At 42.8% G+C, this 20843-nt stretch overlaps 1 protein-coding gene across 1 annotated transcript in view; it reads right to left on the reverse strand.

The window, feature by feature from the left end:
* Positions 1 to 20196, reverse strand: part of LOC126481775 (hemicentin-2-like) — a 699774-nt gene extending 679578 nt beyond the window's left edge. The window contains exon 1 of the mRNA XM_050105729.1: positions 19751 to 20196. Coding sequence (XP_049961686.1) covers positions 19751 to 19862 — 112 coding nt within the window. The 5' untranslated portion in view covers positions 19863 to 20196. The remainder of the gene's footprint in view (positions 1 to 19750) is intronic.
* Between the last annotated feature and the right edge of the window lie 647 nt (positions 20197 to 20843).

A 20843-nucleotide genomic window follows, 5' to 3' on the forward strand; every position in this document is an offset into this window, starting at 1 on the left:
AAAGGCAATTTTCATTAGTCATGGTTGGATACCTCGGCGGTAATAACGGAGCCCTAATAAGCTATATTCTGGTTTCGAATCCATGTTCAGCACCCAGGCTTTACCTGTCAGGAGGTCTCACATGTGAAGATGGGGGTGATGGATGATATATTGCGTAAGATGGCTTAAATAACTCGGATCTAGGGGCTATTTGATCGAAGTCCCTTTATCCCCGACGCCGCCTGCTATTACTTCCACTTGTTACGACAGGACGTACGGCCTCAGAGCACATGGGGGCAGCAGCAAAGTGTAACGCATTTGCCGAACGATCGAACGTCAGACGTTGAGTGAACGCTGTGAATCACACGGAGAGGCCGCGTTCTCGCGTGGACCGGCGTTGTCAGCACCTGACAGACTTCAAAGGTGGCTCAATTTACTCCATTTATTTGAATGCAGGTTTAGATGCCGCAGTAGCCTGTTGATGAACTGCATATGCGTTTGAGGACAGGCAAGCTTCCGGTCGAACACCTTTGTCCTAACCAGAGAGTATCACAGCGTTGTGCACCAATAACATCGAAACGCCGTCAGATGTGTGCCCGTCATTCGAGAACAAGTAATAGACTCCCTGCAACATCGTCATTCTGCATCACTAGTCGTAGGCTAGCCGTAGCCAGCTATGGAATTTCTGTCTCATGTGTAGACTGCCATTAACACCGTAACATAAACGGCTGCGTTTGGTGGTGCCATTGTCCGAAACCATGCGTTGCCGATATATGGTGCCACTTGGTGTTCGCCGGCCGAAGTGGCCGTGCGGTTAAAGGCGCTGCAGTCTGGAACCGTAAGACCGCTACGGTCGCAGGTTCGAATCCTGCCTCGGGCATGGATGTTTGTGATGTCCTTAGGTTAGTTAGGTTTAACTAGTTCTAAGTTCTAGGGGACTAATGATCTCAGCAGTTGAGTCCCATAGTGCTCAGAGCCATTTGAACTTGGTGTTCAACGATGAATTAACGGTTGTGCGCTACACCGGGTAACCATCTTCGGCGCATACGGCGGCAACTGAAACATAGTCTCATTCTTCCTGTGTTTTGGACACAATAGTGTTACTTCTGGCCCCATCCTGTGGAGAGCCATCAGGTGTGACTTGGGTCACATCTGGCAGCGACTGGAGAGGTCTGAGTTCACAACGGTACGTCACGGACATACTGACGTTACCTCAAGATGACATCTATCATGCGATTGTCTGTTGTGGCATGCTTGTCCACACATGGCACGTGTATCTATTAACTATCTGTGTAATGTTGAGGTACTCCTCTGGGCAGCAAGATCCCCACATCTGCCTCCAACAGCACATGTGTGGGACTATCTCAGATGTCAACTCTATCCTAGTGCCAGTATCCAGTATATCAAGGACCTGTTACAACAGTTACTGGCCATCGTGCTTCAGGAAAGGATACAATGACTTTAAAACAACCATCCCAACGGAATCAGCGCTTGAATCCAGGCCCAACGATTGGAGCGTCCTTTACAGCGTTGAAATATTCACGCACCTTGCCATAGGCACTGGATCAATACGAAGTTGTAGTGACTATGTTATTCCGAATGAGATGCAAAGTTTCTTTGGACATGCATGCATGTGGAAAGAAAGTTTGCATCGTAATTCAGAATAACACAGACACTGCAACATCGTATTTATTAGACCGGACAAGCGACTTTCACCGAAAATTCACATCTACACGGGAATATACATGACGGGCGTAGGAATACAGGTTGTGGACGCATGGTTGACGGCATGTGAGTCATGAACGGACAGCCCAACGATAACGCGCTCGCGATAACCGGGAAATCCGGGTTCGGGTCCCGTCCAGCTCATATTTTCACTGTCATCATTCCATTCTACAGCTGAGGGTTGTCAATATTCGCAATTGCGACTGCCTTTAATGTACTGAATCCTTACGTCCGTGTGACTCCATAATCTTAAGACACCGCTCTGATGACGTCACGAACCGGCCGTTTCGTGGATACATAGACTGAAGCGCCAAAATAAATGGTATAGGCATGCCTATTCAAATAAAAAGGTACGTTAAAGGGCATATTACGGCGTTGCGGTCGGCTATGGCTATATAACACAACAAGTGTCTGGCACAGTTATTAGAGCGGTTACTGCTGTTACAATGGCAGGTTGTCAACATTTAAGTGAGTCTGAACGTGATATAGTTGAAGTGGGGATTTTCTTGTACGACCATTTCGCGAATATACCGTGAATATCAGGAATCCGGTAAAACATCAAATCTCCGACATCGCTGCGGCTGGAAAAAGATTCTGCAAGAACGGGGCCAACGACGACTGAAGAGAATCGTTCAACGTGATGGGATTGCAACCCTCCCGCAAACTGCTGCAGATTTCAACGCTGGGACATTAATAAGTGTCAGCGTCAGCCCACTTCTGTACCCTTGATGGCTACCCGACACAGAGCTTTACAAATGGTTCAAATGGCTCTGAGCACTATGGGACTTAACTTCTGAGGTCATCAGTCCTCTAGAACTTAGAACTACTTAAACTTAACTAACCTAAGGACATCAAACACATCCATGCCCGAGGCAGGATTCGAACTTGCGACCGTAGCGTTCGCGAGGTTACAGACTGTAGAGCCTAGAACCGCTCGGCCACTGCGGCCGGCCGTGGTGCAGGGAATGGCAACTGAATCTCAATGTAGACAAGCGTAATGTGCTGCTAACACATAGAAAGAAAAATTGACACATTGTGTAGTTTCAAATGGTTCCAAAGGCTCTGAGCACTATGGGACTTAACTTCTGTGGTCATCAGTCCCCTAGTACTTAGAACTACTTAAACTTAACTAACCTAAGGACATGACACACATCCATGTCCGTGGCAGGATTTGAACCTGCGACCGTAGCGGTCGCGTGATTCCAGACTATATCGCCTAGAACCGCTCGGCCACCCGGCCGGCAGAGCATTACACCTCGCCCGGACCCGTCAACACTGACATTGGACTGTTGATGACTGAAAACATGTTGCCTGGTCAGATGAGTCACTTTTCAAATTTTATCGAGTGGATGGACGCGTGCGGGTATGGAGATAACCTCATGAATCTATGGACCCTGCATGTCAGCAGGGGACTGTTGAAGCTGGTGGAGGCTCTGTACTAGAATGCGGGGTGTGCAGTTGGAGTGATACAGAACCTCTGATTCGTGTAGATCGACTCTGACAGGTGACACATATGTAAGCAACCTATCCGATCACCTACATCCATGTGGATTCCGACGCCCTTGGGCAGTTCCAGCAAGACAACGCAATACCCCACATATCGCTGCAGAATGGCTCCAGGAACCCTCTTCTGAGTTCCGCTGCCCACCAAACTCCCCAGAAACGAACATTATTGAGCATACCTTGGATGCCTAGCAACATGCTGTTCAGAAGAGATCCCCAGCCCCTCCTACCCCTATGGATTTATAGTGTCAGTTCCCTCCAGCACTACTTCAGACATTAGTCGAGTCCACGCCACGTCGTATTGCGGCACTTCTGCGTGCTCGTGGGGGCCCTACACGATATTAGGCAGGTGTACCAGTTTCTTTGGCTCTTCAGTGTATAAACAGTTCAGTTTTCTGAGCTTGTTCGAGGTTGCAGCTGTTTTCGGTGAAGTTAAATCTGACATTGATATCTATAGAATTGTAAGATGAAACATTAAGCATAATTATTCTGCCTTGGACCGTCCTTTATGCCCATAAAACAAATTTCGACAGTTATCACGCAAATACCGGCCGTGGAGGCCGACATTTCATTATTGGACACTAAATAGTTCTATTTAGAACCAACCTTTGTTCTTTCCCACTGTTTGTCAACATCTGACTGCTACTCAGAAGACACATTCAGAATGAAGTTACCGTGTTCTTATTGACGAATGAGATACATGCAGTCGCTTCCTACGGAAGTGTTCTCCGTGGCCTGAATGGCACTAATGGCAGAAAGAAGACTGTAGCACGCCATCTCTGTCTCAGAGGCGTTCTACCGTGAGGTGAATTCCAACTTCCTGGGCACAAAGGCTGCAGGCCTCACAAAGGCAGCCGAGAGGGGCAGTGCTACTCAGCTAATGCGCGCCCGGAGGCCGAAGAATATGACCTTCCGAGGAAAAAGACAACGGCATAAGTTTGCGGCCTGTGGACTTCGACAGTAACTCAGAGATGTATAAGATTTACAAATGCAGAAGTCTCTCACCGCGGCCTATTGTGCAACCACGCATTTAAATAGAATCAGAATTCAGAAACTTATGCATTTATTTTTTCGGTCTCCTTCACTCGTTTGTAGTATTACTACACTTACTTATTTACTTAACATTCAATCACGGCATGCTTTTATGGAAAAGCTGCTGATTGTAAATATAGCTTCACACTGTTGGGATTCAGCTTTGTAGAAAAAATCAAAATGTATTCTGTAGTGATGGATCAGTAGTCTGCCGGCAGATGATGAAAATGTTATCGGGTAAAGCCAGCGCCGGCAAGCCAGTCGGGAACGAAAGAGAAGAAACGGCTGTGAGGCGGAGTCAGCCAATCGCAAGCTGAACGACTTCCCTCCAGGACGACAACGCGACAGCAGCGGCCTCTATGTGAAGATCCGCGCGCGAATGGTGGCAGCCCACTTGGAGCCGGTGTCAACGATAGCCACTTCGTTAGGAATCTCTATGTAGCTCAGTGTTATTTTTGTCTATTCTGAAGAAGGTTGATTGTTTTGTATGTCGCCCATTGCTTCCGACACATATCAAAGTCAAGTATTGTAATTGACTTATTGTAATAAAACTCATTAATACGAGTTTTTTTATTGTTTGTCTATCAATCCGAGTACGCAGAATTCCTAGACACGACAAAAAATATATTTATTTTCTGCTTATTTAGCCTGACCAGAGTAAAGCCTTAAAGCCCTCCACTACATGTGAACAGGAACAACACGTACACAAGAAATTACAAACCATTCCCAATAATAATAACAATAAAACGATGATGATAGTGGTAATAATAATTGATACTACTAATAATAGCAACAATAATAATAATAACTATTATTATTATAAGCAGTACACCTTTATTAATTTCCATGCTCCAGTTAATGATGACAATAAGAAAAATTCGAGTAAAGTAGAAGCATACTGGGAACTTTTGGAACACGAAACATAAAATTTCCAAAATCAAATGTTGATACTGCTGGCGGCTTTTAAGGCACAAATAGGGAGCGAAAAAAACATTTCGAAAAATAGGAGGGGAATATTCAGCGTATAAAAGAACGAACAAAACTGGTACAAGACTAATTAATCTATGTAAAAACAGTTCATTTAAGATTAAGGCCCAAGTCCTTAAAAAATTGCCAAAAAAACAAAAACATGGATATCTCCAAATATAATCTAAGGGAGTTTCAGGTACAAGACTAATTAATCTATGTAAAAACAGTTCATTTAAGATTAAGGCCCAAGTCCTTCAAAAAATTGCCAAAGAAACAAAAACATGGATATCTCCAAATAATATACTAAGGGAGTTTCAGTTAGATCACGTGGTTATCTCTCAAACCTATATTAAAGAAATCATTAATATAAAAGTAAAAAGAAGTAGGGAATTTCCCTCTGATTATTACCTGACTAAAATTAAAATGAAACTTCTCCCTAATAAAAACCAACATTTATAGCAAAAACTGATTAAATATTACATAGACAGGTTGAAAATCACAAAACAGGCAATAAAACATTTTCAAGAAGAAATTACAACCGCTAAATCGAGGAAATGACAAGAATTGTTTAAGCAAATCAACAGGCAGCGAAGAATGTTTTTGGATCAAAAAAAGTGGAGAAGGACGTCTGGGGGAATGAAACCTACGAAAAAGCAGTTGCAGAAAGAACAAAACAGTGGAATAAATGGAAATATTCTGGGAAGACTGAGCACCTTGATAAATTTAACATCCAAAGGAAAGGAACAGCAAGAATAATGAAGACTGGTAAACGATCATGTGGGGAGTCACAACTTCTTGACGTACAAAACAGATTTGATGGAAATAACTCAAGGAATTTCTATCAGAGGTTTGAACTTGTAAAGGACTACCAAGCTCCAAGTATTTTCTTCAAAGATGAAACAGGCTTAAGCAATAACCAGAACTGTGAATTATAAAGAAAGAACTTTGAACAACTCTTGAGCTGTAGAGAACGGAAGTGTAAGCTAGAACTTTCAGACCTTCATGAAAACACAGAAACAAATCCACCACATACAGCTGAAGAAATTAGAAAAGCAATAAATACACTTAAAAAAACAAAGCCCGTGGAAAAGACTATATTGCTGCTGAACTTATAAAGTGGTCTGAACAACAAATTGACACTAACCTTCAGATCAAGTTTGAAGAAATAAGGGAAATTGAAAAAAAAAAAAAAAAAGACTGGAAATGGCTCTTATCCATCCTTTGCGTAAGAAAAGTGATAATCGTAATGTAAATAACTACAGAGGTATATATATGTCTTTTGCCAGTGGATTATAAAATAGTTTCAACAATATTACTAAACATGGCAGAAGCAACACTTGATACCCATTTGGGACAATATCAGAGTGGATTCAGAAAGGGCAGATCTTGCTCAGAACAGATTTTCAACCTAAAGTTCATAATCTCTCACAGAATTACAAACTATAGACGTAGTTGTAACATCGTTTACTTCACATCTATGGTCACAAATTTTTATGTCATCAGACTACCGGTTTCAGTCTATAATGGCCATCTTCAAATCAGTTTTATAAAAACATGTTCTAATATACTGGAGCCATAGTGGTGTATTAGGACATGTTTTTATTAAAAAAGATATGAAGGTGGTCATTATAGACCGCAACCGGTAGTCTGGTTACATAAAAATTCGTAACCATAGACGTGAAGTGAAGGAAGTTTATTCTACTCGTAATTTCAGGCCACTGTTCAATTCGCAAAAGTGTCGTAGCTTGTTACAGTAGTTTTAACATTTATAGATTTTCAAAAGGCATTTGATTTGGTTTATAGGCAAACACTAGATGAAGTGATCCAAGAATGCGGGATTAAATCTAAACCGACATACCTTATTCGTGAAACGCTCACAGACACCAAATCAAATGTAAAGTTTCCGGGTGAAATATCTAAGGCATTCGAAACAAAAACTGGTGTAAGGCAAGGTGACGTCCCGTCTCCACTCCTCTTCAGCTGTGTCCTAGAGAAAATGCTAAGAGAATAGAAATGAAAACTAAAAGAACATAAGCTATCACAAATAAAGCTTGGGACTAAGAACAAAGGTACTGAAATCCATTGTCTACCATTTGCGGATGATTTTGCCATTCTTTCTGAAAACCTAACAAATGCAGACATACAAATTACTCTCTTAAAAGGAATAGCCAAGAAGGCAGGTTTAAGAATTTCTGTAGGAAAAACAACATTTATGACAAACGTAAAAAACCCTAGTAACGGAATTGGACAGAAACATTTAAATATTTCGGAGAAATAATTCAAGAAAATGACCAAGAAAAATTCCCTCTAGACGGAAGAGTACGCGAAATGGAGATAGCATGTGGTGTAACCACGAACATTTACAACAAAATATCTCTGTCTAAAATCTGAAAATGTAGCTCTACAACACAGAAATGAAACCAGAATGTCTCCAACCAGATGAATGTTTAGTGTTGAATTACAAATTACACCAACTTGAAGTCCGAGAAAGAAGAATCATACGAAAAGTATTCGGTCGGCTAAGAAATACAGTGATAAATAAATTAAGAAGAGGCGAAGAAGTATATAGCAACGTAGAAAACCCAACTGAAACGCTACGGAGGAGGTGACTGCTAATTTTTGGTGCTTTATATAAAATTAACGACAACAGATTAACCAATCAGATTATTAAATATCTTTGGGCCAAGAAGTCAACGGCAGCCTGGACTCAAGAAGATAGGAAAGTTTGGAAAGAGGCAACATAAGTAAAGATGCTGAAACATAAAGAGAGATTTTTAAGAAAGAAATGGAAGGATTCGAAGGCAGGATCAGAATGGTCTGAGGAGAGACAAAGGATACATAGTGAGAAGATTAATGAATGCAGGAGGAGGAACAAAGAAGAACAAAGGAGCAAACATTGAAATTGGTGCGTGGTCCTTAAATGAGCCATGCGGTAAGAGAAGGAAGTGCATTTAGAATGATATAAATTAGCTTAAAGTACTTCAAACCATTGTCAGAAGCGAAAGGGATAAAGAAAGAGAATAAGTTTTAAATAACAGTGATAGTTGCTGTTACGAAAGAATAGAACATAAATAGAGACTTCTAATGGGCTGCACAGAATGTGGGAGAAATGGCTATTGGGATAAAAGGTTGACAGTTAGCTGTCTTTTGAAATTTGAAAAAGCCTATTCCGAGGTCGGATCCTGATAACGAAGATGATTTTAAAAACATGGCAGTGTAATGCGACAGTACAGAGAGAATTTTACTACGTTGAGAACGAGTATTTCTGCTGTACTGTACATACAGCAGTCTAAGAGTTGAAAACAAATAAGAGGGAACTCAGTGATTGAGAACACGATAGAGCAAACCTATATTACGATAGTCTCTACGCTTATCGGGGCGTAGTCATGATAATTGTACGTAGGCTACAGCGATATGGTCTACAAGGGCGTGCCGAAATTTGTATGTGAAAATTCCTAAAGATTTTCAGATGAAACAAACTTTATTATTATTTTACGTCTTTATTCTTTATGTCTACTTATATATTTCCCAACATATTCACCCTGGCGACGAACACGTTTCTCCCAAAGAGAGATCAGTTTCTCGATACCGTCGCTGTAGAACGTTTGATTTTGTTCACGGAGCCACAGTCCCACCTCTCAGAGTGGTCCTAGAAGCTTTCTTTAAGCTTTGGAAACAGTTGAAAATCGGATTGGGCCAAGTCGGGACTGTATTGAGGATGATCGGTGGCAGTGAACCCCAGGCGTCGGGTTGTTAGAGACGTCACAGCATTCGTGGGTGGTCTGGCATTGTCGTACTGAAGTGGATGATCTACGTATGGACGATCCATCGAATTCGTGCTTTCAGTTTTGTGAGTGACAACATCACACCGTTCCTCACGCACTGCCAAGTTACACGAACAATTCGGGGTCCTCATGCGGCATAAGTTTGCAGCTTGCGTCAACGAAGCACGAAAGTCGATCGAGTTATGTGCCTGATGCGTAATACTTCGACCGACATTGAGAACAGAATGACAAACAACTGAGCAATACTTTACAGCATACTCTCGCAAAAAGCATACGTAAGAGATGCGTGGTATACAAGCATTCATAGCCGGTTCAAGCCTGCGTGAGCGAAGTGACGATGACACATTATTACAGACAGCAGTTGTGTCTTCATTCCAGTCTAAGCAATGGTCCAAAATTATCCCAAAGTTCTTTCCAGAAGAAGAAAAAGCTATTTCTGCGCCGTTTAGGATTAGTTATTGGACAAATTCTGTGAACTGAGGGGTAATAAGTCTCTTGTGAGTAACTGAGGTTGATTGCGTCTTAGATTTGTTAAGTTTTAAATCTACTTTCTGCGCAAGTTCTGACAAGACGGTAAATCGGCATTTATATGCTGGAAGACTGTGTACAGGTTTCTTGGGCTTGCACTCAGATATAACCGTAGGTCGCTAGCGAGTAGTAACATAGTAAGCAAGTACGTATAGATTAAAACTGTGTGCCGGACCGAGACTCGAACTCGTGATCTTTGCTTTTCGCAAACAAGTGCTCTATCGACTGAGCTACCCAAGGACGACTCAAGACACGTTCTCACAGCGTCACTTCCACCAGTACCTCGTCTCCGACCTTCCAAACTTCACAGAAGCTCTCCTGCAAAACAAGACTCCTGGAAGAAAGAGTAGGGCGGAGACATAGTACAGCCACAGCTTGGGGGATGTTTCCGGAATGAAACTGTCACCCTACAGCTTTTCTTCCAAGAGTGCTAGTCTCGAAAGCTTCGCAGGGGCGCTTCTGTAATGTTTGGAAGGTAGAAGACGAGATACTGGCGGAAGTGAAACTGTGAGGAGAGGTTCTGAGTCATGTGTTGGTAGCTCACTCGGTACAGTACCTGCCGTCCGCCCCGATAGCTGGGTGGTCGCCGGCACGGTAGCTCAGCGTGTTCGGTCAGAGGGTTAGCTGCCGTCCGTAATAAAAAAACTGAAGTAATCAATCAACAACGAACTTAAATGGATGTCTTACGACGTCCGCCCCGAGCAGATGCAACGAACAAAAGTTAGCAAAATGAGATTGAAAAAAAAAAAAAAGTGGTTAGCCCGACGGACTGCAGTTCTCAGGGGCCCGGGTTCGATTCCCGGCTGGGTCGGAGATTTTCTCCGCTCAGGGATTGGGTGTAGTGTTGTTTCCATAATCATTTCATACCCATCCGGCACGCAGGTCGCCCAATGTGGCGTCGACTGTAATAAGACCTGCACCAAGGCGGCCGGACCCAATCCCGCAAGGGGCCTCCCGGCCAATGACGCCAAACGCTCATTTCATTTCCTCAGTACTTGCCCACGAAAGTCAAAGTTCCCAAGTTCGAGTCTCTGTCCACCAAAAGGTTTTAATCCGCCAGGGAGCTACATATCAACGCACACTTCGCTGCAGACTGAAAATTTTATTGCGATGAAGTCGGTCCCTTAAAAATTTCTTTGAACGGTCGACGAGGACGAGGATGTACAGCAGGCAGTTGCGGCCTTCTTCACTCAGCAGGAACAGTGTTTTTCACACAGGTGTCTTCAAGATGGGTTGTCGGTGGGGTGTTATGCCCGTTTGGCATACCGATTCAGGACTGTACGGCTTTTGACCGGAAACTCTTTGATCGCTCCTTACGTACCAGTCTCCTGCCTTTCAATGGTCAGCATGAGCACAGCTCTTTACATCGCAATTGTGAGATTTCTGTACTTTCTAAGAACTTTTAACTTCTTTCCTTACCTACCATAAACAGTTCCTTAAGTACATTACAGTTTTGTTTACAAACAATATGGTGTAGAAAGATGGTTTAATATAGTTTGTAATTATTTGTCTCTGTGTTCTGAGTCGATACTTCCGGTTTTCTATTCTTTGATGTTTATTTTGTCTCTATCGGAATAAGCCTGTTCCACTACTGTAGACTTCAACGGGTTGTTGTTGTAGTCTTCAGTTCGATCACTGCTCTGGTGCTGTTTTTCACTACTTTGGTCTAGCCTGATAATTTTTTTTTCGTCTATTATAACCGGGGTGACATACAGCTATTTAAATCTGTTTACTGTATTCAAATTCAGAACTCTCTTTACATTTTCCACCATCCACACATGCCTCCCTCCAACCTAGAAACCAGTCACCACGTTTAGTCAAGTTCTGTCGCAAAGCTCTTATCTTCCTAAATCAACTCTTTATCTCTTCATTAGTTATCACATGTAGTCATCTAACCTTCAGCATGTTCTGATAACACCGCCTATCAAAATGTTTTACTTTCTTCATGTCTGCACTGTTTATGGTAAACGTTTCACAAACGTACAAGACTATGAGGAAAAAAAATACTTAACACATAAATTAATATTCGAAGGTATCACACATGTCTTTTTCAGAAACGTTTCTAATGCTACTGATAGCCTGAATTTTCAAATGGTTCAAATAGCTCGGAGCACTATGGGACCTAACATCTGAGGTCATCCGTCCCCTAGAACTTAGAGGTACTTAAACCTAACCAAAAAATCACACATATCCATGCCCGAGGCAGGATTCGAACCTGCGGCCGTAGCGGTCGCGCGGTTCCAGATTGAAGCGCTTAGAACCGCTCAGCCACACCGGCCGGTGCCTGAATTTTATGTCCTCATTTTTTGCCACCTTTAGTTATCTAGTTGTCTAAATAGATAAAGTCTTCAACACTTTCTGCTTCTAATTTTCTAACATCGTTCCCCCAGAATCACCTCTCTTAATACACTGCTGGCCACCGTAAATGCAACACCCTGAAGGAAGCATCCGAATCAAGAGAAATTTACACCATGAGTTTGCAGCGATGAGATATGCAACTGATTAGAATTTCAGCGCAGACGAACAACACGCGCGCCTGTGGCGCCACCTCATAGCGCCATTTAAGGCTTGGCGATTTGGACGAGTGTACGTTCGGCACGTGTGTTTACCCTGTGGTTGTTTCACATGACGAACAGTTATGCCTCCTAGACAACAGCGAACATCGTTTGATCAAGTATCCGAGTTCGACAGAGGAAGGATAGGGGCTTACCGAGATTGTGGATTATCTTACAGAGAAATCGCTAGTCGTGTTGGACGAAACCAAACAACTGTAATGTGGATATGTGACCGTTGGATGCAGGAGGGTACGACGGACCGACGTGGTCGATCGCATTCACCTCGGTGCACCATTGCACGTGCTGATAGGCAAATTGTGCGCGTGGCAGTGACGGATCGCTGAGTGACATCCCGAACCATAGCACAGCACATTTCGTCTGTAACGCATCATCCAGTGTCTGCGCGTACCATTCGACGCCGTTTACAACAGAGTGGTCTGTCCGCAAGACTTCCATTGCTTCGTCTACCATTGACGCAGAACCACAGACGTCTCCGTCGCCAATGGTGTGATGACAGACGGATGTGGACGGCAGAATGGAATGACGTTGTCTTTACTGACGAGGCACGCTTATGTCTGCAGCACCACGATGGTCGGATTCGAGTGTGGAGACACCGTGGAGAGCGGATGCTGGACAGCTGCATTATGCACCGCCACACTGGTCTTGCACCGGGTATTATGGTATGGGGCGGTATTGGATATTACTCTCGCACGCCTCTAGTATGCATTGCCGGTACTTTAAATAGCCGGCGCTACATATCCGAGGTCCTGGAGCCAGTTGTCCTTCCTTACCTTCAGGGCTCGGCCACAGCCATATTTCAACAGAATAATGCGCGACCACACGTGGCACACATTGTCCAAAGGTTCTTCGTCAGTAACCAGATTGAAGTGCTTCCCTGGCCGGCTCGCTCTCCGGATCTTTCGCCGATAGAAAACATGTGGTCCATGGTTGCTCAACGAGTGACCCAGATTACATCCCCAGCTGCCACACCAGATGATCTTTGGCCACGTGTGGAAGCTGCTTGGGCTGCTGTGCCCCAGGAACACATCCAACGACTCTTTGACTCAATGCCGAGACGTGTGGCAGCGGTGATCTCCAACAATGGCGGCTACTCTGGCTACTGATTCTGGCAGGAACCACATGTCACAGACGTCTGTAAACGTAATCATTTGATACTTGGTCAACATGTTATCTACAAAATAAATTTTGTTGTGCTACCTCTTGTCTTTCTTGGTGTTGCATTTACGGTGGCCAGCAGTGTACTTATACCTTACACTCGATATTGTGTTCACTGTCTCACACGTTCCTTTTAACTATCTTCAAGGTCATTTACTACCTCTGGCATAATTACAATGTCACTGGGAAATACTTAATTTTTCTCTTATATGTGTAGTGCGTGATGGCATTTCACGAAGTATCTTCAGTGTTGATGCACCCTAGGTCCGACCTCCTGCGACAATAATGCTAAATGCAGCGACGCTACGGTCGCAGGTTCGAATCCTGCCTCGGGCTTGGATGTGTGTGATGTCCTTAGGTTAGTTAGGTTTAAGTAGTTCTAAGTTCTAGGGGACTGATGACCTCAGATGTTAAGTCCCATAGTGGTCAGAGCCATTTGAACCATTTTTGAAATGCAGCGAGTAATTAGTGTGCTGGGCAGGGGTACGCTACAAAAGTAGTGTGTGACAAGTTGAGAACTTAGGCTGGACGTGATGCATGTTGGGATAGCCCAAGCAATTTAGGCGTTCGCTCGCGTAAACAGGGATATCTGGGTTCGTCTTCCGGTCCACCACTGAATTATTTCAATGCCCCCATACGACTGACATCGGTATTTCTATTTCATTACAAACCTTTTCCGTTTGTGTTCCCTGTACTGTAAATCCTTTCACAAATTTCCCGGTAGTTTAAAGCGTGAAGAATCCACTCAGGTCGAACACTGTAGTCGATTGTTCTCAAAGTAAATTCTGAAAAACAAAAAATGTAAACGTAATAAGAAGTGAAATCAATTATATAGACCACGAGAGTGAAGTACGTATAAGTACTGCGTCTCCAAAAGGTACAGCATAAACTAAAATGTTCCCGAGGGTTAAATTGGTTAAATTATAGTTTATACCACGTCCTTTGCTCGCAGAAACAGAAGACACATTAGAAGTTACATCACCGGCACACTAACAGTCTACCGCAGAACAGAAATATGTACTTGCAACACTTGAACAGAAGAGCGCTGTGTTAGGAAGAGATTACGCTGCTACTAGAGGATGCACCAATCTGGGACTTGGTCGAGCCGCTAATGCATGTAAGAATAATTACATGACATGAGGCACTAGCAGAAAGCTTCCTGGCAATATCCCAAATGCGCGCCAACATTTCGTGTGTCCGTTCCGCCAGCCGGATTTATAACCTACGTAGCTCCCGCATTAGTGAAGGGCCTTAGGGAAATGGCACAGTGCTTCAGACTTTGTACTTGCCTTTACGAAGCGCCCACTTCAAATGCCCGTCCTATGACTCACTTGGTTTTCCGCGGTGCAGGACAATCATTTCTGGGTATTGTTGAGATCAGTAACACACGCACATTTCTCTAACCATTCTTTTTAAAATCCAGTGATCTAGACATCCAAGAGAAGTTAAATTCCACCCTTTCTTTCATATCATGTAGTGCAGAAAATGACTGCTGCTAAGTGCCCCGCCTCAGTCTTGACACTTGCACCACTGCTGTATTTGCTGGCCTTAAAACCACTTAACTCTGCTGACAAGTTAATACAGCTTGTACGACAGGTAATTGACTGGAAGTGAGGCCTCCTGCAGGCAGTACCTGCCACAGGAGATGATTTTAAGCTTCGGAGAACCCCCGCCCCGCCTTCTCCTTACTCCCCATCACTACGCTCCGGACACCTTTTAACGCAATTTGTGTGAGATAATGGACAACGTTGTTTCATAAACAGATTAAAACTAGTTCCTATCCCGTGGTTAGGCCTTAATTTGTCAACCAGTTTAACTCAATAATGAAGCGAATGCAACAGTTAACTTCCTCTCAAATATTCGTTGTTGGGAGACATTCTAGGAATTCCCACCTCGTTGAGAAGAGCGAGGTTTCCTCCCTGCTTCAGATATAGTAATGGATACAAAACATAAAAGGAAAATGTGTGTGATCCATCCGCTCTCATCTTTTGTGAAGACTTAAAAAGTATAGATGTTTCGACGGCGTAGTATATATGAGACAAATACACGGTTTTTAGTCTTGTAACAAGGTATAGTATTCTATTGTGTCATTAATTCATGGAGTGGTAGTATGGATGCGTACACATTACTTCGATAGGCTACAATATATATTTTTGGAATGAGCACAAATCGCGGATTTTGAAACGAACTGTGAATATTGTATTGCACGTAGCGTAGCCAAGTCAGTGGGTCGAATGCACAATACAGCACACTTGCAATCTCTCTTGTCTGCATGAAATTAAAGAAAGAAAAGAAACACCTAGGTTGTTATTATGACCTAAAGCACAACAATCTAATTCAGTCTTTTGCGTCAAATTTCTACAAACTGATGTTGTTCGAAACGTCGCAAATATATTGCAAACGTCTTGCGCTACCCATTAATGACGGCTTAAGACATGTATATAAAACCCAGTTTTTTTTTCATTCTATCCTTTTTGTGCTCTCCTAGGGCAGATGCAACCAGATAAGCAATGCGACTTTCGTGCGATATGTAATTTTCATCACTCTTTTTCTGCCGCAGAACTTTTTCGGTATCTCTCTTAACATACATATTTCTATTACCTGCATAAAAGTGACGTGTGTAACGGCTTCGTTGTATTTGTGTATGGGATTATATCTTCATCTGCTTCTTCATTTGAGCTGTACGTTAATGGGGTAGACTACCTAGCGCTATATTATCGATCCAAAACCGCCCTACCTCCAAGAGGAGATAAAAGCTGTTCCAGCTTTCTTTTCCATAGCTTATATTATTTCAGTATCTAACAGCTCTTTTAAGCCCTCCCAACAATGCACCAGTGTATTGTCAACATTTTTCAAGCTTTCTTACTCCCCAGTTTTCTCTTTCTTCCGACTCCATTTGCTTTTCCATTCATTGTCTTTTATAGTTCCTCTCCCGTATTATTGCCACTATTGATTCGATTAATTCGGTACCGCTGTCACGATATTTTGATCTTGTATCGTTACTCCCATTTCACAGGAAGATCATTTTAAAAACAACTCAAGAATCCTATTCATCTTCTTGTAGAAACAGTAAACAGCCAATCAGTTATAAAATGGAAGATTTATTAAAACGCCTTTACCATGGTTTCTACGTTTATGAAAATTTCTTCTTCAGGAGGAAATAGTGACAACTGGATTACATGTTGTTGCATGGGTACTTTAAAATATAGCCGAAAGGCGTCATTAAGATATAAAGTTTCACCTCCATAATAATTGAAACATGCACAACATAGTTGTTGTCATTTGGTGTTTCCTCACCAATGAAGTGGACTAGCTGTACATTAATGAGGAAATACCAGATGAAAACAACCGTGTTGTGCATGTTTCAATTATTATGGAGGTGGAATTTTATACCTGACTGACGTCTTTAGGCTATATTTCAAAAAACCTCAGCCAAAACGTGTAACCCAGTTGTCAGTCTTTTCCTTCTGAAGAGGACATTTTTATAAGCGTTTGAAACCAAAGTAAACGAGTTTTAATAAACCTTCCATTATTCAACTGGTCAGCTGTTTTCAATTTCTACGAGACGATTTCGTCGCGACGATTCCTGCTTCAGCCATGTCCTAAGTTTAAAACATTAACGTCATTATTGTAACAGTGTCGTTCATTGCTGCAGTAATTTTCATTATTATTATTAGCCCCATATATGTAATTATGTTTCGTTAGGCGCAAGTTACGGTCTGAAGACGCTAACCTTGCAAGTAAAGAAAGATGGATGAATTAAATGGCATCACGGTCAGATAAATATCTTCATAGTATTTTGAGTGTGTGTGTACCATCTATATGACTTTTGCATATTAAATCAATTAATTCATTATGTACATACACATAGTGCCGAGTGCGCTAGTCAAACGTTTATTAAACAAACATTGTATTCATATTAATCATCGTGTGTATGCAGTATGATTAAAACGATACAAATAAACGTTTCATACAACACATCTACAAAAGAATGATGATGGTCGCGAAAGCTCTTTCAGCATTGTTTATAAATGATTGAATTTCAATCTCCTTGGAGGTAGGTTGAGGTGGAGCATCAACTGTTTTGGGAAAGAGAGAGGAAAACGACTGCCCATGATCTTGAGGAAAGCATCACAGTAACTGGTTGAAATGATAACCCAATACCTGTCAATACAAAAAAAACTCGACTGACACGGGCTGCAAATGACTACCCTCCTGAAAAGGAACCTAGCACCATATACACTGCATATATACGTATATTAAAAATGCTTGTGAGATCAGTTTGGAGATATCTCTTAGTTGGGTAGGACCAATCTCAGTGGCAAAATTAAATCACCTCCTTTCTGATAGTAAATATCTGGCAAGAATAGATATTTACAAATTGAAATACTTCTAATACTGCTGAAAATGCACCACACACTGATCACATCATCTTCATCTGAGTGAAATAATCTTCAGCGTTTTATTGCTGTCGTTTCGTAAAGTATTCACCATCACCTGTTACTATTTCGCAAATGCATTACTCGTGTTCATATTTACGACTGTGCATTCGTTTCCTCAGAGACGTAGTAGAGACAGGATCAAAAATGTCCTTCAGACCACTAATATTACAGAGAGAAACTATAATCAACCGTAGTAAGAAACTTTCGATATATCGTAGATAAAATTCCAGCATCAGGAATGAAAAGAGTTGCAATCGTTTCCACATTATTTTTACCACTATCTACGTCGTCAACTGGAAACTAAATGATGGTTGTAAAACGTTGTCACATTATTTTTACTACTATTTACGTCCTAAATTGGAAGCGGAATGATCTAAAGAGTTTCTGGATGTTTCAGTACTTGAAGCATATAATAGCTTAAGTGCCACTAAAAGTTTGTGAGTATACGTCCTAAATTGTAGTCTCTTTCAATTCTCTTCACATTATTGCCAGCTTCACTCCACTGAAATGTGCATCACGTACACAGCTGAAGTCATAACTCAAAGTTTCTATTTCCTACAGAAACGCTGTTTGCTTTTATTGCGTATGTTACTAATTAATTTTTTTTCACTCTAAGTAAATGTTTTTCCAAACAATGTTTGTTAAAGCCCCGATATTTAAGTAATTATGTGGTTGGAGCTGCACCGTCTAATGCACAGAGTGTACATAACTACTTTCTATTCCTATATAGCATTTCATTCAATAGTAATAGCAGATTTCCTCTACATCACTTGCAAGTATTTAACAGACTGCATGATTTCAGTGTATCTGTTACATGAATAATTACGGTCAAAACTTAAAAGATAAGATTCATATTTAGTTTCCAAGTAGTACTAGATGCGCATGTGTAATGCTTTAGTCAATATAGCTTGGGTCATTTTATGACACTGGGGGAACAACATCGTAACTTCTGATAACTGACAAATCACGTGCATTCTGTTGTAATGTATGTTTTAGGAACGTCATAAATCGTAAAAGGAGGTCGTTATCAAACACTGATGCCCCTCTCATGGTAAACCATAGATCAGTACTAAAGCAGTGTACAATATATGACGTAAATGAAATTTGCTCCGTGCTCTAATAAGTACACCTTTCACTTTCTATCGTATATGAATGTTGTTAACAAAATTTCAGCGGCTGGTCCCGGCGGAGGTTCGAGTCCTCCCTCGGGCATGGGTGTGTGTGTGTTTGTCCTTAGGATAATTTAGGTTAAGTAGTGTGTAAGCTTAGGGACTGACGACCTTAGCAGTTAAGTCCTAGAAGATTTCACACACGTTTGAACAACAAAATCTCAGCATTTGTATCTTTAAATGTAAAGCAAATAGAGCACAGAATTCGTACGTCTCAATCACATCGAATTACATTACTACTTTGTTTCGAATAGCTCACACTTTTATTAACTTACTCATTGTGATATTTCTACTTAGTTTGGATGTATACGTAAGAGATACACGAACTTTTTAAAGTAAATACTTTTAACAAAAAAAGAACTATACGGCCATATTTCCATCAGGCTTCACTCGTTCGAGAGATCCCGGCGAATAGCCTGTGATACAGCAGTAACGCTTGCACTGAGTTGTTATGAATAGTCATCGTTCTACAGACTGAATAAGGGCTTCGTTAGCATAGTCCACAGCAATGTGAAACAGTACAATGGATGTGAGGTATTGTCAATAAGAGGCAGAGTGGGTAGTAGCAATCCAAATCCCACAGTTCCATAATGGGTAATAGGCAGAAACTGCTATGCTATCATCTCTATTCCCCTTCCGCAGACATTTCCTTATTTACAACTGCATTTTACGAATTTTAGAAACAATTGTTTTTCAGACAAATTTATTGCCACTCAACTAAAGGGCAACTTAGTAGGTGAAAGATAAATTGTGATGATTCAACATACATGGAATTTTAAAGTGGATAGACGATAAACGGACGACTTAAAGATGCAAGCATCGAAACGCCCTCTATTTGCGCCGCACGTCCGCATATACTACACAGTGGCAGGGAATGTGGTACTCACTGTCTTTAGCCGCTCGCGCTTCGCCCGTGGCCAGCAGCAGAGCTATGGCGCCAGCCAGCACTGTCCACAACTCCGAAGACGCGGACGCCGACGACGCGTGTACAACGCCCATTGTCTTCTGCTCCACGTCCCACTCCGCCGCTGCCGACTACCCGGATCTCGCGAATCCACTCACCAGGACCGTAGCAGTAACAGAAACACACGGTGGGCGGCAGAAGGCGCGTCGGCGGGGACACGGTCCCAGTGGACCTTCTTCGCCGTCCTATACATCGCGCTGCTAATTTGACGGTGAATGCGAGGAACGGCGCACACGCGATCCGAGCAGCTGCGGCGTCAGTTGCAGTGAAAGTGGCAAAGTAGCGCCTCTGGCGTTTTTTGTCCTTTTTTTTTTTATTTTGTGCCCCCGTGACGCGACCACGGCCGGCTGGTGGGTGCCCTGTGGGCAGGAGGCGGCCGCTCGGGTGGAACTGACGCCTACCGCCGCGGCGCGCGCCCCGCTCAACGCAGTCGCCCGCGAGCCAGCCGGAAGGAGTGGCGCAGCGCGCATGCGCGGAGCTGGGGGCTCCGCAGCTCTGCTGCGCCTGCCGGCGGAAGCGTGCGTGCGCGCAGGGGGGACCACCCCGGACGCCGCCTCGCCGAGGGGGCGGAGGGCGCGTGCCGCGATGAAATGACGCGGGCCTCGCGGCGGCTGGATCTCCCGGCTCGTGTTGCACCTGCAAGCAGATCCTCTCTGCGCAGAAAAAACGAACGCTGCCTCAGGAAGGGCTTACCACGAAATTGGGCACTCGCTGGAGGAAAGGTTCGTAAAATATGACCCAACTGAACCGAGCGATACCTGACATTGGCATGAAACGTCATTGGGGAGTGTACTGCCACATGCGCACAAACAAAGCTAAAACAGAGAGGTGACGGTGTGGTAGTGAGTTGGTGATGTCTACGAATGTGTTGTTCTGATGACTGCTATTATTATTTGCATTAGAGATGGGCAAACTCGTTCATCCTTGGGAACTAGTTCACTGCTGATCGTTCTTTTTTGGGAACCGTTCACTTTTACTCGTTCACCGTTCATTTGTGCTTGGTATATGGTTCTTAT

This window comes from Schistocerca serialis, chromosome 5 (genome assembly GCF_023864345.2).
Source record: "Schistocerca serialis cubense isolate TAMUIC-IGC-003099 chromosome 5, iqSchSeri2.2, whole genome shotgun sequence".
Taxonomy (NCBI): Eukaryota; Metazoa; Arthropoda; class Insecta; order Orthoptera; family Acrididae; genus Schistocerca; species Schistocerca serialis.